A 21,539-nucleotide genomic window follows, 5' to 3' on the forward strand; every position below is an offset into this window, starting at 1 on the left:
GCCCCACTGTCCTCCTCCATCCGCAAGCCCTGCGGCCTGGTCACTGATGAGCAGAAACGCAGAGCCACTCAGCAAAGGAATTATCCCGGACGGCAGTGGGCCAAAGGTGACCCTTCAGTGGGACAGTGGTCCTTGTTTAGTCCCTGGGAGACCATTCCAGGTTGGGGCATGGTGGTCTCTAGACCTCTGGGAATGTTCTGGAACTCCAGCAGCATGCTGTGCTATATGAGAAGGCCCAGCTCCTTTCCCCACAGTTGGTCCAGCCTGGAACCCCACTGTGAGAGATCAGATGGGGAGGACACTCAAAGTGCCTTGGTAGGGAAAGACATTTGGAAGCCCATGCCAGAGGCAGCCCAGGGAGAGCAGCGGCCCTCAGCTGCTCAGCCTAGTGATGTCTCAGGGCGCCCTGCGCAGTGCTGGTGTATGGATTTGGGGCAGGGCCATGGCTCGGCCTCCTTGCTCTCGCTGTCTAGGACAGAAGCCAGTCTTCTTCCCTCCCTCCCGCTCTTCTTCCTCTTCCACTTTTCTCATCTTTTTTTCCCCTTTGCCCTGCAAGGGTTTCTTTTGCTGGCTGTGCAGCTCCTTAGCACACTCAGCGCTTTGCCCACCTCTCTGGACAAGCTCTGTCCACTTTCAGGGGCATGGAGGGAAAAGTGGACATGACTCCCAACAGCTTCCGTGCTTCCTTCAGAGATGCTGGCAGAGTCTACGGGAGCTGCCAGCATGTGTCCCAGCCCCCAAGGGGCCTGGGGTCTGGAATATGGGTCAGAGAGGCCAGGAACCCTTCCGTGCCTGCTTCTCACCTAAGGACGCAGCTGGGGTTTGGAATCAAAATGAGAGCCACCTGGGGGACCGACTTAGCCCAAAGAACCGAAGCTAACCCACAGGACCCACAAGAGTGTGGGTCAGTCCATCCCTGGGCATCCTGATGGCCAGGTCTTGAGCCTCTCCCTTGGCTTGATCATTCAAGATCAAGGGCTCAGGAATTTCCTGGAGGTCCAGTGGTTAGGACTCCGTGCTTTCACGACCCAGGGCCCGGGTTCAGTCCCTGGTCGGGGAACTAAGATCCCGCGAGCTGTGTGGCGTGGCCAAAAAATAAATTAAAAAAAGATCAAGGGCTCACTTGGCCTAGACGGTTCTCTTCTCAAGGCAGGTGCTTGCTTGACGTATACCGCAGACAAAATGCTACCGACAGGGGAGCAAACAGCCCCTCTGGTTAAACAGAGAGTCTAGTTCGGCTGGAGAGCAGTCTCTGTAGGTTTCCTCTTGTGGCCTGTTGTGCCCAAGAGTCGGGGGGTGGAGCTGGAATTCTGCAGTGAGTCTGCTCCATTGGGCCCAGTTTCTGAGAGGAGACTAGAGATGGCACCACGCTATGGAGGAGGAGAGAGCCGGAGAGAGGCCCTGGGCTCTGCAGCTGACCTGGTGGCAGACAGGGGCGGTACAGGGCTGTGCTTGCTCCATGGCCACCTCCAGGGTAGTAGTTCTCAGTCTTAGCATGTATGAGAGTCGCTTGGAGGCCTCACTAACACACAGGTAGCTGGGCCTCACCTAATTCTGATTCAGCAGTTCTGGTGTGGGACCGAGAATCTGCATTTCCCCCCAAGTTCCCAGGTGATGCTTCTTCTGGTCAGTGGACCCACTTTGAGAACCACTGATCTGGAGACTAGAGGAGTAAGTTCCTAATCTCCTTGAGAATCTGAAGTTATGGACCATCTTTGCAGAAAAATATAGGCATACACAATTTTACAGACAACTTGCAGAATGGTTCCCAGGCACCTCTTAGACCTCAGCATAAGGCCCCGATTGAGAAAACCACATCGGTAAAGGCCAAGGTCAAATGGAGACACCACTTAGAGGACTTGCAAAGGGCAGAAAGAGGATACCCGGTTAGCTGTATTTCTGGCATGGAGAAGAGACTGCCAGGTGAGCACAATGGAGAAGTTGCAGGGCCTGATGGGAGAGTATGACTCTGGGAGGCAGAAAGCCTGGTACTAGCTCAGCCTTGACCACCAGTGCCAGAATGGCCAGGCCCACATCTTCATGTCAGATGAAAGTGAGGAGCTATCCCAGCCCCTAGGTTCCTTCTAAGATCTTAACTCACAGGGTCTTAAGGCACTGCAAAGTCACAAGACCTTGAGATTTTTAAAACCTCAACTTGTACCCCAACCAGAGCTGAGACATCCTAGCCTGGCTGGGACTTGCTTCTAGAAACTGAATGTTGTAAATCAGCAGGTTTCAATGTCTGGCCATATTGGGCTGGGATTTGCTTTATTGGATGGGATTAGTGATTTAGATCCTCCTAGGGAGAGACAGGCTCTGAGGAAGCAGAGGCTGCCCTATGGGAGCAAGGGCCGCCTGGAAAGCCCCCGTGTCCCAGCCCCCCTGGAGCCCAAGCTCAGGACAGCCCAGAGAGAAGAAGTGAGGCTGTGAATCTGTTGGGATCATTCCATTTCCTGCCCTGATGGAAGAATGAGATAGGAACAAGATAGACTGTGGACATGAGGGAAGGCAGTTTCCACTTGTATGTCAGAATCACCCCGCAGAGCCGGAAACCCTTGCCCTCTGGCCCGTGCTGTTGCTTGGAACTGAAAGGTCCATTTCCAAAATGACACCCAGCACAAAGGGTCTTCAGCCCAGGACGCCGATAAGCACTAGAAGCAGCCACTGCTTGCTTTTGTCACGGGCCTCTAAGTGGGCAGGAAAGATCAAGTCAAGGGAACCATTTGGAGGGACAGTGTCAGACCTAGGTGACTGGTCATTGGAGGTGAAGGATGGAGGGTGGGACAGCAGAAATTCAGAAGGGCGTGGCCTGCGCGGGTCACCCACGGGGCTCTCTATGGTTTTAAAGTGCAGCAGGATGGACTAGTTGATTCAACTCAGTCAGTGGGACTTGAGTGCTACATGCTTGGGCCGCACAGAGGTGACGTTCCGCCTGCTTGTCGGGGAGCCTTGGAGGTAGTCTGCTGCAGAGGCTCCAGGGGAGGCCAGGAGTGTCCTGGAAGAACAAGAGACAGAGAAGTGGATGGTGATTCCGGAAATCTGGCTGGTCCCCATGCTGGGGATGGTGTTTTCTGAGCGGGCCTTGAAGGGTGTGAGAAAGGGTATTCTAGAACAGAGGGTTCTGCAGTTAGCAAGTGTGTAGCCCCGACTGCTCAGGCTGTGTTCTGGGAACCCCAGTAGGTTTACAATGGGAAGTACTCATTGCAGGGGGAGGGAGTGTAGGGGCATGAGTGGTGGAAGACCCCATCTGGGCTCTATCACGGCAGCCTTGCGTGCCTGGCCGGGGAGGTGATGTTTTACGTCAGATGTAGTCATAGCTGTGGAAGGTTTTAGGGCATCGGAGAAGTCTGAACTCCTTTGGGTTTGGGAAGAGGGTTAATGAGTCTGTTGGAAAGAATCCGTAGGATCCTAGGAGTTAGACAGACATGACTATGAACTTCAGGCGTTTCCAATTACAGCCGGGTGACTTTTTGGCTAGACCACTTAATCACGAAGAGCCTCAGTGTCCCCTGTGGTGAAAGGGGGAGAGCAGAGCTTCCCTTGCAGCGAGGTTTCTCAGCCACAGCACTGTTGATCTTTGGGCCAACGAGCCGTTGTCCTGGGGGCCGCCCTGTGTGTTGCAGGGGTTGAGCAGCAGCCTCTCAGCCTCCATCCCCAAGCTGTGCTAACCGGAACGTCTCCAGACACTGTCAATAGCCAGAGCTGCCCCGAAGCAGGAACCACTGCCTTACGGGGTGGTTGGAGGATTGGACACAACCTGAGTGAAGTGCCTGGTACAGAGCCAGGTGCCAAGGGTGCTGCGCTGATGAGCGCGCTGTCGGCAGAGGGGAGGCCCCCTGGGAGTCTCACTGTCACAGTGAAACCAGTAAGGACAGAAGGACGACCTAGCTGGAGACGTCTAGGGGCGGGCCCCACAGGGTCTGCCCTCCACCAGAAGGAGGAGCATAGGAACCTCCCAAGGTCCTAAGCCTGGGTGGCTGGGAGGGCAGAGGTTTGACCCACAGGAGAGGGACCAGTTTAGGATGAAAAGCTGTGGCCTGGCCCCCTTGAGCCCAGGCTGCAGGTGGTCATCGAGGGCACTGCCCAGAGCAGCAGGAGGTATGCAGTCCAGGGAAGCTGTGTCTGCAAGAGGCTGGGGACCTCTGCCCTTCCTTGTGCTTCCTACACCCCCCGAAGCCCAAAGGCTGATTGAACACAAGGCCACACGTGGGGCCTGGAGGAGGGAATTGAAGTGTAAGGCACAAGAGGGAATAAAGGACAATTAGTGGATCTGGTGACCAGACATCCCCAGCTTCTGAGGGAAAGCCACTCAGAGAACCTTGTGGGAACCAGAGCTGCCAGCAATGGATTTTCCTCTTGGGCTGTTCTGTAGCAGATAAGCCAGCACCCCACTGTCCTCAGGCCACCAGAGCCCAGGGCATGCTCCCTGGCAGCCCCCTGAGGCCATGACGTGGGGCAGATGCTGGTGGGCCGGTGGCCCTTGGTTGGGTCAGCTGGACCTACCCCAGGGGCCCACGGAGGGGAGGCACGTATGTGTTTTAGGGGGGCACAGGAGGTAAGCTGGTACATCTTTCCTGCCATAGGAGAAGGTCTTCAAGAGCGTGAGAGTTCTGAGTGCAGCTGCTTGTACGGCTAGGTGGCATGTTTCGGTACCTAAAACCTGTTCCCTAAGAAATAACAAACCACCCGTCGGACATCCCCCTTCCTCCCTCCCACAACTTCAAAAGAGGACTACAAAAAAAAAAAAAAAAAAAAAAAGAGAGAAACACCTGAGAGACCAAATAGAGGCCTCATGCCCTCACCAACCCTGTGCCCTGGAGGAGAGAATCCCATCCTGCATCATCTTCCGCCGGGAGCGCCCGCTCTCAGGAGCGAGCTGGCGTGGCCGCGCAGGGGAGCGTGTGTCTGTGTGTGATGTGCCTTCATGCGTCACTCTATTTATGTTGTTCGCAGCCCAACGGTAGCGGCCAGGGCAAAGTCCCGGGGTCATTTTTGCTACCACCGCCGCCTCCAGTGGCCAGACCTGTGCCCCTTCCTATGCCTGATTCCAAATCCACCAGCACTGCCCCAGACGGCGCCGCCTTGACTCCTCCATCACCTTGTAAGTGGACGATGAAACCGAAACCACAACGCCCAGCGCCCCCAGCCCATCCAAACAGTCTCCACTGCAAAAAGAAAAGCCCCTCCCGCACTGCCAAAGCCCCCCAGCCCAGAGTGCCACGGAGCCTCCCACCCGGACAAGAGCAGAGCTGAGCCCCCCAACCACGGCCTCCTGGGCCTTAGTTGCACCAGCCAGCACCCCACTAGCCCCCCTGCCCGCCCGCTGCTCCCAGCTGGGGCCCCTGGCCCAGGCCCCTCCGGGGGGCGGGAGAGGGAGCACAGTGGGGCACACAGGCCAGGGGTGCTGGCCAGGGGGGGAGGGGGGAGGGGAGGCACAGCCATGCCATCTTCATGCCTAATTGCTGTTTTTTCATTTTTTGTTTTTTCGTTTTTTGATTTTTTTGTTGTTTCGTTGTGCCCCCCCCCCCACACACACACCAAGAAAATTAAATGTGACCACAAGGCGACGCCACCACCATCCCCTTTTTGCCTTGCCCCCCTCACCTCCATTCTGGGCCCCTCAGGCCTCTAAAGGTGCAGCAGGCCAGCCCCTGATCCCCTCCCCTTCAGCCTTCAGTCTCACATTTGGTTTCTCGTTGTTCCTCTTTTTTTTTCCCCCCCTTCCCATCCCTCTCCCTTCCCTCAATTTCTTCCCCAGGTTGGATGTTCCAAGGACAAGGAAGGGCTCTGGGCCTTGGCTTACTTCATCTCTTTCTCTCTCTCTTTCTTTTTTTTTTTTTTTTAAAAACCGATGACAAATTTTGTCAAAGGGAAGAGAAAAATCTGAGTTGAGAGGCCCAAGCTAGACCCGACGACGCTTGAAGGACAGGAGAGGCGGAGGGTGGGCGGCGTGCCGTCTGTGGGACTGTGGGCGGGGGGTGGGCAGCGCTTCGGGCGCTCTGGGGGCTGGCAGGCCGTGGGCCAGGACTTCGGGACAGCGGCGGAAGGGGTGGCCCATCTCACCGCTTTTCTTCGTCTCGCACTCTCTGTCTCACCTTCTTTTTTCTTGGTTTGAGTTCTTTTCCCCTGTCCATCCTCTTCATGCCATCTTCTCATCTGCATTCGCCACAAGACACGAAGTCATGGTCATGGTCATTGGAGGTGGGCAGGGTGGGAGAGGGGGAGCCAGGCTGCGGGGTGGCTGGGGGCCACTTATGGACAGAATCTGGTGAGCACGGGGTCCCTGGGGTGTATCTGGTGCAGGGAGGGGTGGGGTGGGGGCTCCCAGTTAACTGTGACACTCCTCATCCTCTCTGGGGGCATCCTTCCTCCTGGGGGTGCAGCGCCAGTCCCCTCCCATAGGGCTCCAGCCAGACAGCCCAAGAAGAGCTCCTGGGTATTTGGCCCATTTGCCCCCCCAGACCCCAGAACAGTTGCCCGTGGTGCCCAAGCCCTGGGGCTCTGCCAGGCCCTCTGGCCTCCTCCTCCTCTTGTACCTCGGGTCCCTGGGAACCGCAGGACCATAGGACCTGGCTCATCCATCAAAGGAGGAGAATGTCTGCCGGGCCTGAGCCTTGCCACCCCTGTGCTTGAGCCAGCAGCCAGCTCCCAGACCCCTCTCTGACCCTGACCCACCCAGCTCAGCCCTCTGTTGGGACCCTTCAAGTTTCCCAAGCCACCGGCCCAGTCCTTGGGCCCAGGGTGGTTAAGTGGTGCAGCACCCAACTAGGCACCCCAGTGGGAGGGGTGGCCTGGCTGAGATGGCCTTCTCCAAGCAGGGTGGGGCCCGTCTGCCAGAACTCCCACCCTCCCAGGCTCCCTCTTCTCCAGACCCAAGAGGGCCAGTAGGAAAGCAAGGGTACTTGCTTCGGGTGCTCTGGGAGGAGGGGTATCCCCGGCCCGGCCTAGTGCCTGTTTAGGGGGCAGACCTGGGTCCATGGGGCCTCAGCTGTAGCCTCCAGGGCCATGAAAGAGGATGGCTGGCTGCAGCGGAGTGCCCGGGGTGGGGGGCTGTGTGCTCCCGGTCCAGTGAGAGGACGGGGGGCCCCTCCGGCCTGTCCTTCCCACTGCCAGCTTAAGCCCAGGCAACATGGTCTAACCTAGCCTCTCCCTCTCTCAGCAGTCCCGAAGGGCAGTGCCTTGGCAGGCTCCAGGTCCTCACGGGGTCTCTCCCTCTCTCCCCTGCTCCCCACAGCATTCGCAACGACAGGCGCCGCCTCTGCCAACCGGTTTGTCAGCATCGGACCCCGGGACGGCAACTTTCTGAACATCCCACAGCAGTCTCAGGTAGGAGGCCCTGCCCGCCAGGTGGATGCAGGCAGGGTTGGGGGCATCTTGGTGTCAGGGAGGAGGCAGGGAACCTTGGGGCAGTCCGGGAGAAGAGGCTGGGGCAGGGCTGGAAGGCTCAGGCTTTTGCATGCCCAGCTGAGCCTGCCTCCCCAGGCAGCCCCCAGGCCCCCTGGCTAATCAGCTAATTGGATAATTAGCTCTGACAGCCCTGGCCCTGGGGAAGGCAGCCAAGGACCCAAGGCTAGAGGCGCTCTGGGCCAGGCCTGGTGGAAGCAAAGATGGAAGCAGGAGGCTCCATCCGGAGGAGGACAGGGTCTGCCTTGTTGCTTTCCTCTTGCTCCGGCTGGATGCCCTAGCCCCTGGCCCTCCCCTCTTCCTTGGTTTTGGGTGGGCTGGGTCGGGGGTGGAGGAGGGACAGAGGCGGCCTGGTGGGCCACGTGCCCAGAGACTCTGGCACCGGGGGTAAGGCAGGGCTCAGAGCCGCCCTGGAGGGGCGGCTCCCCCACGTCCTATGAATCCTGTTAGAGGGGAGGCCAGGCTGCTGGAGCCCCCAGTCCTGCTGCCATCTGCCCCCAGTTCTCACAAGGAAATGCCACCCCTCCAGCCTTCCTGCTGGAGGCCCCTGGACCTGGTTTTGCACAGGCATCTTTGCAGCCACATGCACGCAGGCCCTCTCCTCCCTGTGCCTGTCCCCCGGAGGCCGGGAATAGCCTGTAGAGCCCAGGGCCCTCAGGGCACAGGGACCAGCCTCAGGAGCGGGGCAGAGGCAGCGTTTACAGTATGAGGCTTCCGGGGAATGGAGGGGCGGGGAGCATGCAAATATCTTTTCTTTTTGCCCATTTTACAAAAACACACCCTGTGAGCCCAGGGCCTTGGAGGCTTCCTCAGCCCTGGGGCCACCGCCTTCAGCTCCTGCTCCCTCCGTGCTCTGAGGCCCAAGTCCAAAGAAAGTTGGTGGATGGAAGTTTTGTGTGTGTGGTTTAAGGTTTTGTTTTTTTCCCTTTTCCTTTCCCTCCCTAAAAAAAAAAAAAAAAAAAAAAAAAAGAAAGCCAAAAACTTTGTCAAACTTCAAACTTCAGAGCTCCCTAGTGGCAAGGAGGGGAGGGGAGGAGAACTTCAACCCCCTCCAGCTTCCCACCCCCTTTCCCCAGAGTCACGTCTGACCCGTCTGGTTTCCAGGAGCAACCAGACATGATGTAACACCCAGATGAACTTGAACTTGGGGGTGTTGAGAAGAAAAACAATGGCTCCGAGCAGGGGCTGGAGCCAGCCCCCTCCGCTCTGTGCCAGGGAGGCCAAGAGAGCCCTGCTGGTAGAGGGCAGGAGGGGGTGCCAGAGGAAGGGACAGCAGGAGGGCCTCCCCTCCTGGCTCTGGGCTGGCACCAGGCGGCAGGGCTCCAGTGCTCCTGCCTGCCCACCCTCCCTCCCGCTGTCCGCCCTGCAGCTCTGACTGTATATTCGCTTGCTCACTCTCGGGGACCACTGCCACGAGCCCTCCCCATTCACCCCGTTTCCGCTTCCACATGCTTTCCCTTCTTCACTTACTCTGCTCACTTTGCTTGGATGTTGGGGCCAACTCAGAATCTGAGGCAAGTTTGGGAAACAGTTTTTCTTCCCCTTGTTCCTACAAGGAGCCTTGGGCTGGGGCCCTGAGCAGGCAGGTGTGTCTGGGGATGGGGGCTGCGGGGCCGGAGTCGGACAAGCCGAGCCGGGAGCCCTGGGGCCTGGGGGCAGGCAGGCGGCTGCAGCGGGCGCAGGGGGTCCAGTGGGGGGCGGTTTCCACAGTAACCAGTGACTTTAGCTGATCTCTGGAGCACCAGATGGAGAGAGAACAATAGAATGAGGGAAGAAAGGAGAATTTTACCAATTTTGTCATTCCCTGGGCAGCGCTTTTTACTTAGTTTTAATCAATTTTGGACCTGGCTCAGGAAGCAGGGAGGGGTGAGCAGAAAAAGCCGCTCTGTGCTTGGCAGCAGATCCCCCGTTTCTGGGACCCGTGGGGAGGCACGAGGGAGTCCCTTTGGAGTTGTCTTTGTCCCTAACTCCAGGCCTGGAACCAGAGTCTTCCTCCTCTGAGGGGGGTGGGGGCCCTCAATCTGAGGACTGGTGGTTGTCCCCCCTGCCACTGTGCAGCTCAGGAGACCCCAGCGGGGCCAGTCTGGGGCCTCGGCTTGGCCTGCCAAGGGCAGAGGGGCCAAGCAGGTCCTCCCTGTCCTGGTTGTCCCCGGCCTCTTTTCCCTCACAGGAAGGGGGAGGGGCAGGCGCACAGCCAGGGTGATGGTGTAAGGGTTCCGGTGTTGTCTCCCCTTGGGAAGGTGGCGCGGGGATGTGTCCCAGAGAACACTAACACCCGAGCCTGCAGGGACAGGGGGCTCACCCAGGCAGCTCCCCCATTCCTCGGGCCAGGACCAAAGCCTGGGAGCTGGCTGCTGAACCAGCCCTCCCCCAGCCACTCTGAGAATGCCTCAGGCTTGGGTTTCCTCCACACCTTGCTAGGCCCCCATGAGCCTCCATTTGGCCTAAAATCAGTCGATGGGGTTGAACTTTGGGCAGGTGCTCCAGGAGCTCCATCCCAGGAGGGCTCCTCTGTGCATGTTGTCCAGTACATGGCAGGAAGTGTAGTATCTCTGCCCACCCAGTAAATGCTACCAGTGCCCCCAGTCATTGTGGCAACCCCAAACCCCCGTGTTTCCAAATGCCCTCCACCTGCACTATCCAGTGTGGCAGCCACTGGCCACATGTGGCTGTTTAAATTAAATAACTAGAGAAAAATTTAGTCCCTTGGTCACAGTAGCCATATTTCAAGTGCTTAGAAGCCATGCATTGTTAGTGGCTACTGCATTGGACAGCACAAATAGAGAGTATTTCCATTGTCCCAGAAAGTTCTAGATGATCTCCGAGGCCCTTTCTATCTTCTTTTTTCCAGTTTTATTGAGATATAATTGACATTTAGCATTGTATAAGTTTAAAGTGTACAACATAATGACTTGACTTACATACATCACGAAATGACTACCACGATAGGTTTAGTAAACATCTATGATCTCATATAACCAAGGCCCTTTCTAACTCTAAAACTTGATGTCTCCATCTCACGGTGGACAATGGCCTGCAGTTCCAAACCAGAGCCTGAGGGCTGTAGGCATAATCTGTGTGACCAGAACAAGTGTTTTAAATATTGGAAAATTTCACATGAAATTGTGGGGACTTTCAAGCTTCTTTTTTTTTTCAAATTAATAAATTAATTAATTTATTTTTGGCCGCACCTCATGGCATGTGGGATCTTAGTTCCCCGACCAGGGTTCGAACCCGCACCCCCTGCATTGGAAGCTCAGAGTCTTAACCACTGGACGGCCAGGGAAGCCCCTCAAGCTTCTTTTGAAAATTTGGCTGATCTAGCCACCCTAGGCCCTCACCCTGATGTGGCAGCCTTGGCCACAGCCTTGGAAAGGTGCGGGTGTCCTGGTCACCACAGACCCTGCCTCCCTGTGAACACGCCACACACAGCAGTTAGGAGCATTGAGTGTGAGCTGCCCCCTGCATTTGAGTCCCAGCTTGGCCCTGTGGGCTGTGTGGCCTTGGGCACTTCAGCCACCCTCTCTTCACCTGGCTTCTGTGCAGGGCTGGAGTGAGGATAGAATGAGTCAGCACCAGGTGCATGCTCTGTAGTTAGCTGTGCTTGGCCTCTGCAGATCTGAGTCTGTGACCCAGAGCCGGGGAGAGGCCCCAAGATGCATTTTCAGGGACCACCCCCCACCATTTTGCCCCGAGGGTACCACCAGGCATACCCAGGAACTGTAGACCACAGAGGAGAACCCCCCTGCCCCGCCCCTTGGCCATGAGGTGGGGCCAGAGCCTTTTGTGGAGGGTTCTGCCAGCCAGCCCAGTTCCCAGGGGTCCACCCTAGGTGTGTTTTGTACTGAGTGGCTGCCAGAGCCTGTTTGTGGGAAGGCGGCGCCCCCTGCTGGCACCCTGAGGGAAGCGATGCCCACCCGAGGGAGCCTCAGGTCTTCCCCAGGGCGTGGTGCCCAGGAGGGTAGAAGATCAAACCCACTGGGCTACTGATCCCTTCCCCCAGGCCTGGGACTGCTAGGGACTGAAGCCACGTGGTACCCACCCCTCCCCAGAGTTTCAGGCTGTGGGACCTTAGCTGAGTTATGCAGATGCGAATTTCTGCTTTGAATCCAAAGAGACAGAAAGAAAACTCAGCAAGAAGCTGGGCTACCCCCCACGCCACTCCCCAAACCCCTCTGGGGACAAAAGCTGTAGCCTGGCATCCTCCCCCACCCTCCAGGACCCACACAAAAACCTAAACAATTGGAAAAATGGCCAGATCCCAGGTCTGTGCTTGTGCCAGTGCCAGCCACGGGGGTTCACCCGCTGGGCACGGTACCCATGAGAAGGCCAGCTGGACTCTAGCACCGGAGGCAGGGTCTCTTGGGGGGTCAGGATTTCCCATAGGAGGGACCGACAGAGTGGGGATGTACCTCTGCATGAGGTGTTGGTGTCCTTGGCTCTGCTTGAGCTGGACCCTCCAGGGGCCTCAGGAACCAGCCTGGAGTCACAGGACCAGGTGGGGGCAAGAAGGGACCTGCCCCTGCTATTCTCAATATCGCCTCTTTTTTTGTCCTATTTCAGTCCTGGTTCCTCTGATAAGATCGACAAAAGAAATGGCAAAACGAAAAGAAGAGGTTCCTCAAAAGGGGGGAGAAGAAATTTTGAGACGTGGAAAAATCCCCCAGCCCAGCCCAGCCCAGCCCCACCGAAAAGCAAAAATTAGACGTCGTCAGCCACTCAGCCCTTCTCTCCTCCAGCCCGGGGACCCCTGCAGGCCCCCAGAAGCAGCTCAGTTCTCGGAGAGCCTCAGAAGAGGTCTCGGTGGAGCTGTGCACCAGCAGCCAAGCAGAAAGAAACATGCAAAACGGACTCTGTCAAGTAGAGGACAGAAAGAAAGGATGCAGAACTGCCTTCCTCCCCCCACATCCCGTCCCGGCCTTCTGGGGAAGGAGCAAAATCCCCAAACAAAGCAACCAGCACAATTCTGAAGGGGCCTGTCCCCCACCCTCACCCTTCCTAGGGGAACCCCACCCTCGACTAGGGCCGGAGCTTCACTAGGGAGCTCAGAGGACCAGCTTGTAAAGATGATGGGGTGCAGATCCAGAGGGCTCTCCCCTCCAGACTCCACCCCCTCCCTCCCTCACTGCCTTTGCCTCTGGCTTCTTCCCCCAGCTGCTCTGGACTGGGTGAGGCAGGGTAGCCTCGATGTCCCTCTGCCCCACCCTCGGGCTAGAAGCCCCCCGACCCCGGCTGGGCAGGGGGCATCTCCCGGAGCTAGTTTTGTGCTCCCAGAATGGAGGGTGTTCTACCACCCGACCCTGAGCTGCAGGGGCAGTTCCCCGGGCCCCAAACCCCTCTGTACAGTCCATAGGAAAAGGTCGGAATGCTCTAGACAGCCCATCCCAGCCTGGGACAGGTCCCCTCTTCCCTCTCTCCCAAGGCAGGCCAGGAAGGTCACCGTCCTGACATGCTACAAGTGAGGGGAGGTGGGCCCCAGGTTGCCCCCACACCCCAGCCCCGCATGCAGGTGCCCTCGCTCCGCCCCATTGGTCCCTGCCCCTGCCCCTACGCAGACAGCCCTGCTGTGGCCGGGCCGGAGAGTGGAGCAGAAAGGGGACCCCGGAGTCGAGCGAGGAGGACGAGGCAGCCGCCACTGCTGTCGGCTAAACCGCCACCTGCGCTAGGTAGGCGTCCTGCTTGCCGACTTTCAGTTCCTTTGGAGGGTGTTGGGTGTCGTCCTTTTTCAAAAGTGTTTTGGAGCTTTCTCTGCCCCCCCTTTCCCCCCACACCACCCCCATGGCCACTTCTCTCTGGATTTCAGCTGTAATGTCTTTACTCTTTATTTAGGGGTGGGGCATTCATTGTTTCGGTCTTTTGCTGTTGCAATTGGGAACTCCTCCATTTGAGCAACTTGGGAACAATTTGGTTAACACACCACAAGAAGTAGCTCTCCCCCACCACCACCACAGCCCCCTCCTCCCCCAAGGGATGGTTGGGGGCCTGTCCAGAGGGTCTTCAGAAGCCCCCCTGGGAGGGAGGGGAGCAAAAGCACACCCAGCCCGCCTCCAGGGTGTGACTTGGCCCCTCTGGCTTGTCTTTCTGTGCCTTACTCCCTCCTCCCTGCATCTTGGCCCCCTTCTGCAGTCCTTGTGCCTCTCTCTCTCTTTCTCTCTCCTTCTTAACTGTATGAAAACACAAAGCACAGGTCAGGATCCTCTGAAAGTCAATCAACCCAACGTTGCACCACATAGGGGTGGGTTATGGGCTTTATTTATTGTGAATCTAGTTTGTGAGGCTGTGGCCCCAAGCAAAGGGAGGGAAGGAGGGGAGGGAGGTGGCTGGGGAGGAGAGGAGAGCTCTTACCTGGGGCAAAAGGGGCCAGCTTGAGTGGTGCCTCCTCCCCAGCTGGAAGCCACAAGGTGGCTGGCCCCAGGGGTGGCTTTTGTTGGAAGTTGAGCGAAGCCCCTCCCCCATCCGCGTGCAGCCCTCGAGGAGGACCGGGTCTGAGAAGCAGGGGATAGGGGAATCCGCGGGAGCCTGGGGGTCGTGGGGAGTAGGGCGGGGGGTGGGGGGCCGGGTGGGCCGGGCGTGACGCGCGGTCAAAGTGCAATGATTTTTCAGTTTGGTTGGCTAAACAGGGTCAGAGCTGAGAGGGGAGCAGAAGGGACCCCTGCCCGGCCGCACACGCCGCTTCCCTCGAAGACAATCGGGGCCGCGGGCGCGGTGGGCCCTCGGGGGCGGGGGTCTGCGGGGCGCCCGCCCAGGCGAGGTCGGAAGCTGCAGGCCAGCTGGGCCGGGGCGGGAGCGCGCCCTGCAGGGCTGCCGGGGTGGGCACGGGGGTTGGGGGCCGCTCCTTTCCTAAGTGTTGTTGTGAGGGGCAGGCGAGGGGCGACGAGGGCGACAGGAGATGTGGGGACGTGTTAGAAGAGAAAAAACCCACAAAAAATATATATGGGGGAAATGAACTTTTTTTTTTTTCATTGAACCAAGTGCAATGCATCAGAGAGTTTTCCTATCTTTGTATGTTAAGAGATTAAGAAAAAAAATTCTATTTTTGTTGTAATGTCCTCGCGGCTCTGGGGACGCTAAAAGAACCGGGCCTGCCCCGCCTTGTGCGGGGGTAACGAAAGCTGAGTGTTTTTTCCTTTTTTTTTTTTTTTTTTTTGTTCTTTTTTTTTTTTTTTTAAGTCGTTTTCCTGCGTTGACGAGGATGATCTGGGGTTTTTATTTGTTTCGTCGTTCGTTCTCGGTTTCGGTGGGAGGGCTGAAGGAAACGTTCACATTTTAGAATTGAAAAAAAAAACAACACCTCGACATTAAAAAACCAACACAAGATCAAAAAGGAAAAGGACGAGAGAAAATTATTTTTAAAGATAATTCAACATAAAAACCCTGGTGCTTCTTACATTATAAAGTACGTTTTAAAAAACCCACAAACTATTATACATAAGTTTATGAATCAATTAAATATCCTGCACTTGTTAGGAACACGCATATCCCTTCTTTGTTGAGTTTAACGGAACGGGACAGCGGCGTGCGCCCGGCGGCGGGCTGCTCTGGCCGCGGGTCTCCCCGGGCGTCCCCTCCCCGGGGCCCAGCGCCCCCTCCTCGCCCCATCCCCGTCCGGGCCCGGGGGCGCGGCGGCGGGTCCCCGGCCCCTCCCCCGCAGAGGTCAATGCCAACGAACAAACGTCCCCTCCCTCCCTCTCCAACCCGAGCGTCCTTCTTTGAGCCAGACGCCAACTTGACCCTCACCAGCATTATCAGGAGCGCGCTCAGCAAGTTGGTAGTTTCTCCCCTCCCCCCGCCCCCCCGCCCCGCTTCCCTGGCGCCCGCGACTCAACATCACCCTCCCACCCTCACCCCGGTCACCCTCCGGGGAGTACGGGGAAGGCTCGACGCTCCAGGACAGGACCAGCCAAGCTGACAGGTCGATTCGCCCAGGCCCGCGCACGCACGCACGCACGCACACGGCCCCGCACACAGCCCCATCCTACCCTGCAACCAACCCCGTCGACTGCCTTACACACCCGCCCCCGCGCTGGCCGGCCGACCTAGTGCCTTGTTCTCACCCCCGTGCTGGCGGAGCGGACGCCGCGCTCTGGGTCCCAGAGGGGCCGGGTGGCTCAGACGACCCACCACTTCCCCACCCCGACCGTGCTGAACGGACACCCCCCCCACACACACGAGAGAAAATAAAGGAGCAATAAAGTCACGAGAACTTTCGTCCCCCAATCGAGAGCCCGAGGGGCACCCCAGCCCCGCCTCTGCTCCCCCCACCCACCCTTGGGGCGCCCCCCTCCCCCCGCAAGCCAGCCTGGGCCAGCCCCGCTTCGGCCCCGGGAGATCCGTGCGCCCGACCAGCACCAGCATCGCGGACCGCAAAGGCCGCCCGTCCCGTCAAACAAGTTTCTTCTTAGGCTAAGAAACGCAGTATATACGAGTATCTCTATATATAGTACTAATGGATTTGGTGTGCTTCCCCCTTAGCGTCCCCGTCCCTCCGCTCCTCTTCCTTCAGCCTGGTCTCCCCCTCTCTGCCCTCCACCCCCGTCTCTGCACTGAGATACATAAGAAACAAGGGTAGTTTACTGTCTGTTTTGTTTTCTGGGTTTTCAGTGTCCTAGCGGAATGCAAGTAGGCAGCCAGCCCGTACGTTCCCTCTCCGCCCCGCCCCACCCCACCCCGCCCCCGTCACTGCGCTTCTGTTATACCATCTTTGCCTGACTCTCTCCGGCTTCTCCATTGAATGGCTAATGTGTATGTGAAATAAAGAAATAAAGAAAAACAAAAGCAAGAGCGCCTGAGCCTTCGCTAACGCGATCGTGCGGGACAGTTTCGGGATGGGTGGGGTGGGGCCACCGCATGGATTCTGCGCCTCTCTCCTCCCGCCAGGCCGGCGGCCGCCACCGTCGAGGAGCGCGTATCTCTTAGTCTCCGGGAGGGGGCGCCGGTGAGAAAGGAGTAGGCTCTCCGGTCCCTCCCCACCTCCCTCGGTGACCCCAGCACGGAAAAATGCGGCACCACTTGGGTCCGATGACCGCTCTGACGTGTTGGTTCCCAGACCCCTCCCCCGGGAGGGGTACGCGGACAAGGCCACTTCCAGCGGGCGGTGGGCGATAAAAGGGTCTGCAGGGCCCCTGGGGGCGACGGTCGCCCTTCCAGACCCCCGGGCCCTTTCCCCTGTAGGGGACTCTTCACTGGTCCTTCTTCGGGGGAGTCATCTCCGGAGCAGGCGCTGAGCATCGTCCGCCCCTTCCTGGACGGCCCTGGGCTGAGTTCCCAGTGCCCTTCGGCTCAGAGGCGACACCATGGAGGTCATCGCACCTCCGGACTCACAGCCGCTTTTTCTGTCTTGATGGGTCGGCCCGCCCCACCGGGGCTGCCATCGGGGCCGCCTGGGGGCGCGGGCTGCGGGCGCGCCACCACCTCGGCCCTGCGACAAGGCCCGCGGCGGGCGCCGTCGTCCAGGGCTCGGTGCGCCGGCCGTTTGCGGGGCCCTGGAGGGGCGGAGCCTGCGGCCAGAGCCGCTGCCTGGTCGCGCAGCAGCCGCACCAGGAAGCCGATGTATTTCATGGCAAGGCGGAGCACCTCGTTCTTGCTCAGCTTCCGGTCGGGCGGGTGCGTTGGCAGCAGTTTCCTGAGCTCGGCGAAAGCGCCGTTCACGTTCTGCTGCCGCCAGCGCTCCCGACTGTTGGTGAACACGCGCCGGGCCACCTTCTGGGGCTGGTGCCCTGAGGACGGGAGTGGCAGGGTTGGCGCCATGGCTCGGGGGAGGCAGGCACCCCCACCTGCCCTTACTCCAGGCTCCCAGCACCCTCATGGGACTTCAACCCCGGCGGGGGGCTGGGGCTTTCTCCACCCAAGGGATACACACGTAGGATCCACGTGTAGCTCTCCTGCCAGTGAGCAGCCCCCGGAGCCCCACCTCTAAGCTGCCCAGACAAGGACTATCACAGGCCCAAGCTGCAGACAACTGAAGCCTTCTGTACCTCTGTCTACACCTTGATGTCAACGGCTGAAATTCTCTAGGGAATGTGGCTGCCGGTCCGGGGAGCTGTCCCTATGGTTCTCATTCTCATTCTGAGAGTTTCTCTCCCTGTGATTGTGGTGCTGTTCATGTCTCAGGTGGCCTTGTGAACTCCTGGTATATCTAAATGGCTGTGGTGTGTGATCATTGCCATGTGGTTGTTCTTGTGTGGCTAATTCCTGTGTGGCCATGGACCTCAGTGGCTGCGGTTGTGTATCTGTCTCCTGTGTGGTTGTGGTCCTGTGGCTCTCTCTTGGACGGCTGCTGTCCCGTGGCTGTTTCCTGTGTGCCTGTGCATGTGCGTGGCTGTCATTTTGAAGCCCCCATGCCATGCTGTGTTTTGCCGTGACTCTTTGTGGCTCGTTGGGTGGCTGTGCTTGTGTGGAACTGGCCGTGGGTCTGTGGTTTTGCACCTGGGTGTAACCTGCCTGAGTACTGAGCCCCTGTGTGGGCTGTCCTGTGTATGTCTGTGTGCAATGTCACATAACCTTTCCCTGTGGAAGGTTATGTGACAGACGTGGGCCCCAGCAGAGATGGCTGGGCGAACACAAACCCGTACTCACCCTCAGCCAGCTCCAGCTCACAATGGCTTGGTCTCCGCTTCAGCCGGCTGCTAGGGAAGATGCTGAAAGGTCCTGCCGGCCCAATGTAGAGGCTGTAAGGGGTCGTGGGTCACTAATGCCTTGTGGGTAAGGACCCTGACCCCGGATTCCCCCCAGGCCCCAGTCCCCCACTGACCTGTTGAGGAAGGGGTGAGGGTGGTAATGCAGGGCCAGGGGCGGTGGGGCGGTTCCCAGGGTGGAGAGTTGCAGCAGCGGGGGACGGAGGGTGCTTAGTTCCGTGGTGGCCATGGCTGCCCCTGGGGGCCTGGTGTGGCCCAGGCTGATCACTGGCACGCCAGGGGGCAGCCTGGGTGGCGAGGAGCCTCTGTGGCCCACCTCCTCCGCCTTTGGGGGCCCAGGCGAGGCAGGCTTTGGGGGTGGGGCAGGCACTGGGCTGGGGGCACACACCATCTTGGCCTTCTCGGTCATGGTGGGGCCCACCTCTGCCTGGGCCTCGGGCGGGCACATGGACCCCGAGGGGGTGCTCACCTGTGGGAGGAAGGAAGCCAGTGGGGAGGAAGGAATCAGAAGCCACTCCCCACCCTTAGCCCAACAGAGCCCTCAGATGGGAGGAAGAATGGAGGGGATGGCAGTTCAGTGGGCAAAGGCAGATGCGGGGTGGGCCCAGAAACTACCAGGACATGGGAGGGTGTCCAACACAAGGACAGGAGGTGCCCACTGAGGTGCTGGGCAGCACTGAGCTCAGCAGTGCTGCTTCTGAGCTGGTTGTGACCCATGAGGCCTTAGTTGTACAGCCCCTGAGCAAATTTCCCTCCTTCCAGAATCCCCTCTCGCCTGGAGCCTGGAGGGAAGGGCAAGGCAGGGAACCCATGATGGACCCTTTGACCACAGGATGCCCCTGTAACCCTCAGATCTGATCCCAAGACCCTTCATTGACACCATGGACCTTGGAATCCCTCCACGACTGACTGACCCTTCACTGACCACTGCCCCCTGGCTGACCATGTGGCCCTCAGCTATAACCCTGAGGCTCTTCCCATTGTCTCCATGTCAGACCCTGAAAGTCCTCCATAATCACTCCAGTGACCACGCCCCCACCCACTGAAAATGTCCCCTTTACGAACCCTGTGACCCCACTGCTGACACTGAGTCCAGGTGCTAACCCGACTGCCCAACACAGAGTCGCGCCCCAATCCGCCCTCTGGCTCTTGTGTCCTCCCACCCTCCCCACCCCCCATCAGTATCCACCCCTTTGCCCCCTGCTCCCACATCCCCGTTCACTCTTGGCCTCATGGCCTGGCGTGTCCCAGCAATGTCTGGGATTCCTGGCCCCTCTGCCCTGTCTTCCCTAGCTAGGTCCTGGGGAAGCTGGCCTGGTCTTTCACTTAGTGGGCCCCCTAGATGAATGAAGGAAGGAACGAATGAATGAATGCAGGTGGGTCCGGGATCCCCCAATTTCAGGCCCACGCCACTCTTACCCCAGCACTGCTCCGGATGCCTGCTGATGGCCTTGACTCTGTCCTTCAGGTCCAGGATGCGGTTCCGACTTCAGGCAAGGCACCGCCACCCGCTCGGGCCTCTGCGCTCCGCTCCGTGCTGCTGGCAGCCGGAGGCCCTGTCTGGGCCGCAGCATCAGGCCGCCCCTCTTCCTTGGCTCCCAAGGGCCACCGCGGTGGTGGTGGCAACAGGGTAGGTCCCTCCAGGGAAAGTGAGCAGCTCCGGGCCGCCCGCCCTCTCCCCGCCCCTGGCGGCCGGGTTTCCTCCCTCTCACCCCTGGCGCAGCGGGCCGGGAGGATGCTGGGCCAGTGCAGATAAGGGCCCGGCTGCCTGACCGCGCCTGATAAGGAGCCGGGCTGACCCCGGAGGAAACCAGCGGGCGGGGATCTCCTAGCGCGGGCCTCAAGTCCCCGCCCCCCGCCGGCACACGCAGGACTGACTGTCACCCCTCAAGGCCTCACCTTCCATCCCCCCAGGCACTGAAGGATCCCAGCCAGGGTGCACACCCCTAGGAGTGAGGTGCCCAGTTGCATGCAGAAGGGACACTGAGGCAGGGAGGGATGCAGTGGTCCCTATGTCACTTGGGTCTGTCCTCCAGCTTTGACTACCCCTTGCTGTGTCCGTGCTGATGGGGGTGGAAGAGAGCTCTTTCCGGCCCTGCTGGGGCCTCGTGACCCAGGGGCCCCCTTCTCCTCTCCTCACCCTGCCTGGTTCCTCTTTCTACAGAGTGCCTCCCCGCCTTTCTGCCAACCCCACCCCGGAGTGGGGCACTGACTGGAGGGCAGTTCTGACGGTTTGGCCTTGGGTGTCCAGCCTAGGCAGGTGTCTTGGGCCCCCCCTGTGCACTATCCACACCACCTTTCCAGGCCCAGGAGGGTGAGAGGAAGTGCCACAGCCGGGGGAGATTTCCTCCGATGCCAGAGCTGGCAGAACCTTCTAATAGGTGCCTCCTCAGCAGGTCCCCACAATCCTGGGCCTCTACGTCACAGGATCACATAGCCCCAACTCAGAGGTCCTTGGCCCTCATCCCACAGTGGGGGTCACTTCAGGGTGGACGGTGATAAAGAGGCATTGGGTAAATATCTTGGAATGGTGGTAAAGCTCAAGATCCTGCTGGACCTCACAAAGGGAGAGGTGCTGGGTACAACAACGTAAGCAGTGACAACACTGTCCCTTATCCCCAGCAACCTCCCACCGGGTCAGTCGTACTTTGCCCAGTGCATATCTGGGTGACTGCAGGAGCCCCAGGCAGGCCCTCAGCTGCCACCCAGCACCGAACTATCGCCCCCCTCTCAGGAATCAGGTGAAGCCCAGGACCCCACAAGCAACCTTCCTACTGTCCCAGGGAAGCAAGAGTACAGTTCTAAACAGACGAGTTAACTCTGGTATCCTTACAAGGTGGGTTCTGGAATTAGATTCATTTTACAGATGGGGATGAAGCAAGGTAAAGGGTGCTTGCAGGGTCCCACAGCTACCACGTGGCAGGCTGGGGATTCTGCCCCAGGTCTCTTCGTTAACGCTGCCACCCGCCCCTGCCCTGGGGGGGAGGGGTTGCAGCAGGCTGCCGGGTGCCTCAGTGTGCGAGCCCGAGGGGCCGCAGGGCAGGAAGCACCTGGTCTAGAGCGGATGCATGAGGCGCCTGGTTCCGGTCCGGCTTCCGCCACCGGGGCCCTGGGGGGAACTGGGCCAGAGAAACCAGGCAGCGAGGTGGCGGCGGCGGGGGCGCGAGTCTAGAACACCAGCCTGCGCGCGTGCCTGCGTCCAGGGGGCGCGCCCACGCTGGGAGGGTGGGAGGAAGGGGAAGGGGGTAAAGGTCCCTGCGGGCGTGAGCGCACGGCTGCCGCCCCGTGGCCACCTCGGGAACGGCAGGCGCCAGCAAATGGGTGGCTAAGCACCTTGCAGGAAGACGATTAGCTCCCCACCTCCCCAATACAGACAGAACACTCCAGTCAGAAACAATGACAACACCTCATTCAGGCAGGGACAAACACAGCCCAGATGCACAGAGCTCCCCAAGGGGGTTAAAACAGATGGACAGAGGAACAGACCCCAGACAAGCAGCT

At 59.0% G+C, this 21,539-nt stretch overlaps 2 protein-coding genes across 6 annotated transcripts in view; one reads left to right on the forward strand and one right to left on the reverse strand.

Annotated features, from left to right (window-relative positions):
* Positions 1-13,206, forward strand: part of NFIX (nuclear factor I X) — a 95,133-nt gene extending 81,927 nt beyond the window's left edge. For 3 of the 5 annotated variants that reach the window (XM_059918259.1, XM_059918261.1, XM_059918260.1), the window contains 3 exons: positions 4,954-5,101; positions 7,235-7,326; positions 11,968-13,206. In XM_059918259.1, the coding sequence (XP_059774242.1) occupies positions 4,954-5,101; positions 7,235-7,326; positions 11,968-11,982 (255 nt within the window). In that variant the 3' untranslated portion in view covers positions 11,983-13,206. The remainder of the gene's footprint in view (positions 1-4,953; positions 5,102-7,234; positions 7,327-11,967) is intronic. The other 2 variants (XM_059918263.1, XM_059918264.1) reach the window with 1 other exon arrangement.
* Positions 13,207-16,180: 2,974 nt separating this feature from the next.
* On the reverse strand, positions 16,181-19,824 carry LYL1 (LYL1 basic helix-loop-helix family member). The gene is made up of 4 exons (XM_059918265.1): positions 19,458-19,824; positions 18,155-18,507; positions 17,980-18,071; positions 16,181-17,120 (listed from the first exon to the last, which is right to left on the reverse strand). The coding sequence occupies exons 2-4, from the start codon at positions 18,484-18,486 to the stop codon at positions 16,705-16,707; spliced, it is 840 nt and encodes a 279-aa protein (XP_059774248.1). The 5' UTR covers positions 18,487-18,507; positions 19,458-19,824; the 3' UTR covers positions 16,181-16,704.
* Positions 19,825-21,539: the final 1,715 nt, after the last annotated feature.

Source organism: Balaenoptera ricei, chromosome 3, assembly GCF_028023285.1.
Source record: "Balaenoptera ricei isolate mBalRic1 chromosome 3, mBalRic1.hap2, whole genome shotgun sequence".
Taxonomy (NCBI): domain Eukaryota; kingdom Metazoa; phylum Chordata; class Mammalia; order Artiodactyla; family Balaenopteridae; genus Balaenoptera; species Balaenoptera ricei.